Source organism: Magnolia sinica, chromosome 6 (assembly GCF_029962835.1).
Source record: "Magnolia sinica isolate HGM2019 chromosome 6, MsV1, whole genome shotgun sequence".
Classification (NCBI taxonomy): domain Eukaryota; kingdom Viridiplantae; phylum Streptophyta; class Magnoliopsida; order Magnoliales; family Magnoliaceae; genus Magnolia; species Magnolia sinica.
In genome coordinates, this window is record NC_080578.1 from 92,682,705 (window position 1) to 92,691,522 (window position 8,818).

The window sequence follows — 8,818 nt, forward strand, 5'->3', positions numbered from 1 at the left end:
GCAGGCCACACCAAGGGAAACAATAGGAGAGAGATGCTTACATTTGAATTTTTATATGAATCACAGTGATGTTTATGTGAAATCCACTCCAATCATTGTTGGTTCATGAAAATTCATACATGGGACCAAATATTAGGCCCATGCGCAATTTATGTATGCTAGGCTAAGTGAAAAAAGTTTGAATGGTGGACATTCCTTACACTATTTCTTCTCACCTGGCCCACTTGAATTGTGGATGTGGCTGATTTTTTTATCCCTGTGGCTAAATTCTCATACCTTATGGTTGGAGTGAATTTCACATACACATCATGATGGGCCCCACCCAAGCAAGATAAGTGACAATTATCGGCGCTTTTATACCTGCGGCTAACATAAACTACCCCATTACAAATGTATCACCGATGCCTTTGTGAGGTCGGCCCTAATGTGGGAAAGGACTGCTGGTTAAAGTCCAAGGGAAAAAGCAAATTCGTTAGCATTTTTCTCATTTCCCTTGTCCCCGAGAAAAAAAATAAACCCTAAAAGCGCTCTCTCTCTCTCTCTCTCTCTCTCTCTCTCTCTCTCCCCTTCTACTTGCAGCTCTCTCACACACTCTCTCTCACCAAAGATGATAACATCTTCCTTTTTCTTCATCTTTTTCATCATTTCTTCTAGATACTTCTAAAATCTCTTGATCGAGAGTTGCTTCTATGATCAGCAATCCTCAAAGAAGCAACACCTACATTCCAAAGCTCGAGCCTTTTAGCAGGAGCAAGAGCGATCGAGGAGTCAAAGAGCCTTCCTTCCTCCAAAAATCCTAGAACGAGCTTGACGATATGATTTCCTTTTCCAAATTTCTTTTGTAATGTTTGACAATTTTTGAACTTGAATCAACAAAAATCTGCCATTCGCACAGGTTCGATCTTTCGAAATCGAAGGAATCTGAGGCTCCTATCTTCAGGTTCGATCTCTTCGTCTCGATGTTGCTCTTTCTCTGTTCTTTGCTTACATTAGGGCTCTCTCTCTCTCTCTCTCTCTCTCTCTCTCTCTCTCTCTCTCTCTCTCTCTCTCTCTCTCTCTCCTAGATTTTGTTTTTCCATTCAGATTTTTGGGTCCCTTTTCAGATTTTTGGTACGTGGACCATAATATCATCATTTTAGGTCACTAAAAAATGGCCACGCTTGTGAAAACTAAAAAGCCCTTGTGTAATACCTCTTGTATTTCATGCATGCTAATTGTTTGATGAAATGGCTCGACAAGCAATGTTTTGTGTGGATGTAGCTAAGCAGAGGGATTTTTGAGCCCCCTTTCAGATTTTTGGTGCATGGACCATAATATCATCATTTTAGGTCACTACAATGGCCCCATTCATAAAAACTAAAAAGCCCCCTGTGTATACCTCCCTGTATTTCATGCATGCTAACTGTTTGATGAAATGGCTCAACAAAGAATGTTCTGTGTGGATGTAGCTGAGCAGATGAATATGGTGTAAGTTTTAGTGGTAAGCTACATATTTGAACTCGTGCATATTTCTTCAACTTGTGTGTCTCTTCTTCAAATGAGAATGAATGATAATGTGTGAACCAAGGACTGAACAGAGATCAAACAACACAGAATTAATGTGTGAACTTTATGTTATTTGCAATTAGTTTTTATTGGGAATGCATTTCTTGTAAAGCAGATAAATTCTAGAAATTTAATTGTATATAGCCACACCATCCAGTTGTCCACATAAAGGACCAGCTATGCAACAATGCACATGTCCCGCCAGTGTGTGTGTCATATTGTAATTCTGAATAGGCCTACTTTTACTAATTACAGACTCCTCATGTGTGGCATTTCGCTTGGATAGGTAGCAAGGGACAATATGGCACCTCACTTTCATAGTTAAAAGCAGTTTTGATGATATGGCTGAAACACAACAATAGTACTTTTAACAATGTCAGTTTTGCCAGATCAGGTGTTTAGAAGTCTAAGTGGCTAGTTGTGGTGTGGATTAGATCTAAAGATGCATTTTAAAGCAGCTTAGCAGTTCTCTTTTGGGGTAGTTAAGGATATCTTTTGCTTTGTACTAAGAGGATAATTTCTCATTATACTTTTTTTTTTTAATCCTTTTTTGCATCTTTTTAACAAAATTTTAGTCACCATTCAAAAAATATAAAACAAAGAAGGAAGAAACAAAAATGGGGGCAAAGTTGCCCAAGGATTCCAAGCTTTCGAAACCACAGGATGTTTCTCACCAATGCTGAAGTGTTTCTATGGGCCCTCAAAAGTCCTATTAGGGCTTTGAGGTTAATGTGGTGTCAAGAACTCTTGGGTTTCATTTGGATAAAATTGGCTTGCATGAAACTCAACTTGCTGTTTGTTATTGCCCTCTTGTACATATGGCACTTGCAAAGCTAAAGAGAGGAAAGTAGTTCGCAACGTGGGATAGAGGAGCAGTTGAAAAATGGAGACTTAATTGATGTTGTGGTGGAGTGTGATGGTTGATATTCAGGCATGCTTAATTAAACTGTCCAAAGTCAAGTATGTGTTTTAGATAGGCCATCGATTTAACAATCCTCACCTCTTATTAGTTATTACCAATAATTTGTTTGGCTGCATTTTCTCACCATCTGTTAAATATCCACCAATCAACTAGAAATTAATATAATTTTTTTCTTTAAGAGCCATCTAAATCAGGGCCCATGATTTTTATTATTGCTTTAAGAGCCATCTAAATCAGGGCCCGTGATTTACATTATTGCTTTAAGAGCCATCTAAATCAGGGCCCATGATTTTTTATAGTCTATTATATGCCATGTGTACAATTATTTATTACCTGCATATCAACCATCTTACTCTGCGAGAGTACCAAATAACACCCTTTTCACTTAAGAGGGGTGGAAGGATGATTCAGATGGTGATGATGATCCATGGAAGCCTTTGAATCCCCATGAACCCGGGGACTTGAAAGTAAAACCATTTAAAAAAGGTCTGTTGACGCTTCTTTTAAAAAAAAAAAAAAGTTTATCAGCTTTTTAAAATAATAATAATAATAATAATAATAATAATAATAAAGTTGTTCTACACTCTAAATGCATGGAAATTCTCTGTTTTTCCTAAGCAGGAAAATTTTGTGGAAAGCAGTGGAAAAGTTCTACTAAGCAGAATTCTCTAACTGCACAATTTCCTCTTGCAAGATCGGAAGGTACCATAAATCCTAAGTTTGCTGAAACATTGGAGGCACAACTCCATGCTCGTGAAAGAGTACAAGCATCTCAATCCCCTCCACTTTATGAAAAAGGTCTATTTGCAAGCAATATGTTTCATTATGCCTATTCATGGCTTTTCAAAATGCAATACAGGGTATTTTCTTTGCAGCTAAGACAATCACTTGTTTTGGGGGAAAGTGAAACATATGGTGGTTTTGATGACCCCATGGATGGAAACGAGGATCATGAATTTGAAATGACCACCCTGATTTTGAGCAAGCAGAGAATATCTACATGGATGCAGAAGTGCCTTTGCCCCATGAAAAGGTTGACCTTGTTCAGATTTTCTCTATATCTTATGTGTATTGGTGATTTGGGTTACACTTTTCTAATGTTTTGGGCAATCTTTCTGCAGCACAATGACGATAGTGCGAGTTTTGATTGCAATGGAGCCTTTGGACAGGAGGATCCGAATTCACAAGCAAGCCTGGAAGATCTTTGTCGCTCACATCTTGTAAAGACATGTTTCCTAGGATACTTTTTACATTCATTTTATGTGCATTACACTATCTGTCATTATGTTCTGTTGTGGAAGCCATTGATTCGTGTTTCTACATGAAATTCAAGATTGGATGGTCAAAATAACATAATATTTTATGGTGTATTCATCCTAGTCCCTAATTACATTTTTACTCTAGTATCATTTTGCTTGGTACCAAATGATCTCTAACCTAATCAACTGGTTCAAGATATGGGTGGTGTGTGTTAGGGTGGGTGAGTGCACCACTGTGAAAAATCTCTCTTTCGACATGGTAGTAACATCTCAAATTGAATAGATGGAATGAGAGAAGAAGATGACTACAGACGGATGGCAGCAAGTGCGCTCAAAACCCCCACACAAACATCCGTTCACCCTATTTGCAGGAAATCTCTCTTTTGACACCTCTGGGGAGGATTTAGCGAGGATTTTTGGCCGATATATCATCAAAGTTGCTAAGGAAGTTCATATATCATCAAGATCTGCACCGGATTGAGCAACAACTCCTTGTTTCTGGAATATAGTGTCGCCGCACAGGTTTATTTGATTTCAATTCCTGGTATATTGTCCAAACATCCATGGTCAGGTCACTTAAAGAGTGATACTTTTTCAGGTATGTAAGCTCACTGCTTGTGATCTCTGTGAGATAGCAAGAAATTCAGCTCATCAATCTGGATTTTCCCATGCAGCAAAGGTGTGAAATCTTGAAAAATGTTTACTTCTTTGCTTTCTTTTGATTGTTTTTTAGTTTCTTTTAATCGTGTTCCCATGCTAAGCAAGAATTAGTTTGAAATGCAATGCATTCTCTTCAAAGTTTTCAATCGGGTCCAAAAAACATAGAACGAAAGGTGGGGCCTATGGATGTGTGATGAGACCGAAATCTCATCTCGCAAACAATTCCAGTATTTTGGCTTGTCTATTTCCAATGCATTCTAATTACAAGTTACCACATATAACTGATGACACATTTACTTCACATGGGTTCATTTGTAAGACATTTACAAAATAAAAGCAGGTGAAGGATTGGGTTTTATTGAGAAAAAAAAGGTGATTCTGCAACGTACTGGAACTAGATCTGTTTGGTTCCCCATTTGCAGCAAATGGCATCAGCTAGTGTGTTGCCTTCGACTAGATTGAGAAACACAAGTGGAAATGTTATCAGCATGGATAGGTTGCTTGAAGAAATGAATGATATGAAGATAAGGGATGACAAAAACTGGTGTAGTTGAATTAGAAAAACATATCCATGCTATCTGAATCCAAAATTGGCATATGTGAGTGCCCAAATAATACAGCTGAAATAGAAACCATTACCCTAACTTCCTACCATGTTTTGGAATATTGGCTGTCTTGCTTCTCACTCTTGCTAAAGTCTAGCAGTGAGATGCTGACTGGAAGCTTCAAAATTTATTTTCTTATTGTAATACCCAATGCATGAATTTATTGGTCTTCTTTGGTTGATCTTTGTCATGGAATTGGCTGATTTTTTAGAGCAACTGCTACATTGTGTTGCTACGAGTGTTCCTTCTTCAGGCTTCTGCGTGCAAATACTTTCTTATTTTTCATCATCCTGATTAGTTCCCTATCAGGTCTTTCTTTTGTCATTGAAATCATAAGCTTTTTCATGTATGTGTATATATATGTACATGCGCATGCATATATTTGAATGGTAGGCCTGTTCTGGACATGTTGTAGAAGCTTGTAACATTGGTAGGGTAAGTTACAGATAATGGTATATTTTTCCCATTCTTTTGCTAAAAGGTTTACAACCCTTCATGTCATTTGTATGGTTGAAGGAACCCATTTTGTCTCGAACAACTCCTTGTTTCTGGATTTTTTTTTCTTGCTTTCTTTTGCAGTGCTGCTGATTGGAAATTTGCAGCTGACCAACTTGTTAGAACAATTCCAGATAAATTAATAGTTCACTGTAAGGAGTAGTTTTCCAAGTTTTCTGTCTTTTTTCTTTCTGTTATGTTTGGTATTCTTTTCTCACTGGGAACATTCCCTTTGGTCTGCTCGACGTGTATCTTGGTTATAATATCTGCGGACAGAAGTGTTTTTTGTGCTCATCATGTATATCTACACTATCTATTTCATGCATTGGAAAATTCATTTTAGGTTTTTACTTGCTGCCTATCACACAATATGCATTTTTTCTCACCCATGGAGGAGATGGATCGGAGGAAGTCAGCCAATATCACAAAGTGAGGCCATAGCCCTTTGGAGGAGAAAACAAGACTACAAGAATTGTGTTTTTCCCTGAATTTATTAGGAAAAAAAGTGTAGTCTCGAACACCATGGGCAATCTCCTGAATCCCTACCTTGGCAAATGAAGCTACCTCCAAATGGATCTAATGTTATAAATAAACTGTACCGAGTGGTGGAGTGCAAGGTGCCCATTGTGTTGTGAGTGCAAGGTATGAGTTCAACACGAGGGGCTAGGAGTAGACCATATAGAGGATTTGTTTTTATTTATTTACTTACATTTAAGACCATTTATTGTAATATATTTTTTTTTATTGTGTGGTAATATAAATTTTGTTTAATATTCAGTTTTATTTGTATTACATCATTTTTATGTTTCAAATATTTAAAAAATACAGGTTTTGATTGAATTATATATAATAAAAAAAAATTACTGGCATGCTGGGGCCTCTCCAATCCATACAAAGGTTTCTACCGGCGCTTGTGTAAAAATCTTGCGGCGCTTTTTCGCAAGAAAAAGTGTCCACGAACATTTCTTCCGGCGCTCAAAGTAATTTTTGGCGGCGCTTCTTCGCGTCGGAAAAACATACAATTATCGGCGCTCAGAAAGGCGCCGATAGAAGTTACCTAGCGCCGCTACTACTTTTAGCGACATACCCATTTGTGGCTGATTTTTTTATCCCTGTGGCTAAATTCTCATACCTTATGGTTGGAGTGAATTTCACATACACATCATGATGGGCCCCACCCAAGCTCTTCACATCTTGGTTTGCTCCACCAGAGCTCCTTCATGTCACAGACCTACAGCATGCTGACGTGCTAGACCTAGTTGATGGCTGGTGGTTGGTGCTGGAAGTGATTTGTGGCCTCTACCATGATGCATATGTTTTATTATTTTAGGGCATGAACGAAAAAATGAAGTAGATCCAAATGTCAGGTGGACCACACAGCAAGAAATAACGGTGACTGAAGAGCCACCATTAAAAACTTTTTGGGGCCACACAAGTTGGTATTTGTGTTTTCCCTTCATCCAGATTTTATGACCTAATCAACATATTGGATGGCAAATAAATATTACAATGTATAAGTTTTTAATGGTAGGCATACAATCACCATTGATTCTTATGGTATGGTCTACCTAATATTTGGATGTGCTTCATTTCTATGTTCATGCCATGAAATGAGTTGGAAAAATGGATGAACGGCATGGATAAAATATATACATCATTGTGGAGTCCCCATCGACTCTTGCTACTTTCTTTTGGCCAACATGCAACCCTCTTAATGGGACAGCGTGCCTGGTCAGAGAGTGGGCTGGGGTGGACCCACCATGATATGTATGTGAAATCCATTTCTTTCATAAGGTTAGAAAACAATGTTTATTTTTATGGCTAAAAAATTAGCCACATCAATAATTACAGTGGGCCACATGAGGGGGAAGAGGCAGTTTGGATGGTGGCCCTTCAATTACCATTGTTTCCTGCTGTGTGGTCCAGTTGACATTTGAATCTACCTCATTTTTTGGTTCATGCCCTAAAATGATTTGGCAAAATGGATTGACAGCATAGATAAAACATATGCATCCAGCACCAACCACTAGCCATCAGCTAGGTCTAGCAGGTCAGCATGCAGTCGGTTTGTGACACGAAGGAGCTCTTGTCGAGCAAACCAAGATGGAAAGAGCTTGGGTGGGGCCATCATGATGTGTACGTGAAATCCACTCCAACCAGAAGGTATGAGAATTTAGCTATAGTGATAAAAAATCAGACACATAACTAATTCAAGTGGGCCACATGAGAAGAAATAGTGCAAGGAATGTCCACCATTCAAACTTTTTTCACTTAGTGTAGCATACATAAATCACGTATGGGCCTAATGTTTGCTCCCATGTATGAATTTTCATGAAGCAGCAATGACCGGAGTGGATTTCAAGTAAACATCAGTGTGATTCATCTAAAAATTCAAATGTAGGCATCCCTCTCCTATTGTTTCCTTTGGTGTGGCCTACCTGAATCATGAATCCAGATGGGTTTTTTGTGCTATGGGTAAATTTCCATCACTGACATAATGGTTGGAGTGGATTTCACGAACTCATTATAGTATTGCCACCTTGTCTAAATTCCGGATACCATGGGTAATTGGACCGCAGGAACGTCTCCTCCAGATGGTTCCAGGATGGGGTTTTAGCGTTATATATATATAAAAGAACGCTGATCGGCTCACCTTCTTACGTGAGCACCCGTGCACATCTTTACATGTGTGTCATGGGCATAGAATCTGAACAGTCCATATGATGCATCGCCCTTCAAACTTCACTAGCCTAACTTTCAGCCCAATACAGAACTCTGGTGGGCCATGGAAAAAAGAAACAATTTCTTCTCTTAATTTGAATTTCTCTTTGCTATGTTCCACAAAAGTTTTGTATAGGATGTAAATTAGGCCCATAGAGTTTCAAAGGGTGTGGCATCAAGTGGACCATTCAGATTCTATGCCCATGACACGTGTATAAAGGCACACATGGGTGCTCATGTAAGAGGGTGCGTAGGTGAGCAATCCTCTATATATATTTGGACGAGCAAATAATAATTAATGGCTTAGAAAACTATTTTAAATACATCTTTTAAGGTTATGGCCAACCTCGCTACCGAATAAACGGTCCAAATTATAGAATGGAAGGATGGCGCCTTGTTGAGTCTCAAGAGAATGCCGTGGCTTTGTGGATCATCGAGGTGAGAAGGATTTTCAAGAGCGTGGGAGAACTTTCTTTTGGATTTCATGAACCTTAAGACTCGATTGGTCAACTATAGGATAGCCATTTGTTAAAATAAAAGCAGCCACACCCATCAAAGTCGTAAACGATATTATTATTTTGAACGGAGCAGATTCAATGCCAAAAGTGGGC

At 38.5% G+C, this 8,818-nt stretch overlaps 1 protein-coding gene across 2 annotated transcripts; it reads left to right on the forward strand.

Moving 5' to 3' along the window:
- The first annotated feature begins 639 nt into the window (after positions 1 to 639).
- LOC131249089 (uncharacterized) lies at positions 640 to 4,078 on the forward strand. Of its 2 annotated transcripts, none has more exons than XR_009172670.1 (4): positions 640 to 940; positions 3,089 to 3,265; positions 3,343 to 3,500; positions 3,589 to 4,078. XR_009172670.1 is itself a non-coding variant. In XM_058249654.1 (4 exons), exons 2-4 carry the CDS (start codon positions 3,215 to 3,217, stop codon positions 3,689 to 3,691), a joined length of 312 nt encoding a protein of 103 aa, XP_058105637.1. In that variant the 5' UTR covers positions 2,868 to 2,953; positions 3,089 to 3,214; the 3' UTR covers positions 3,692 to 4,078. The 2 variants fall into 2 exon arrangements, 1 of the variants encoding a protein (XP_058105637.1); XM_058249654.1 differs by lacking the exon at positions 640 to 940 and adding an exon at positions 2,868 to 2,953.
- The last annotated feature ends 4,740 nt before the right edge of the window (positions 4,079 to 8,818 follow it).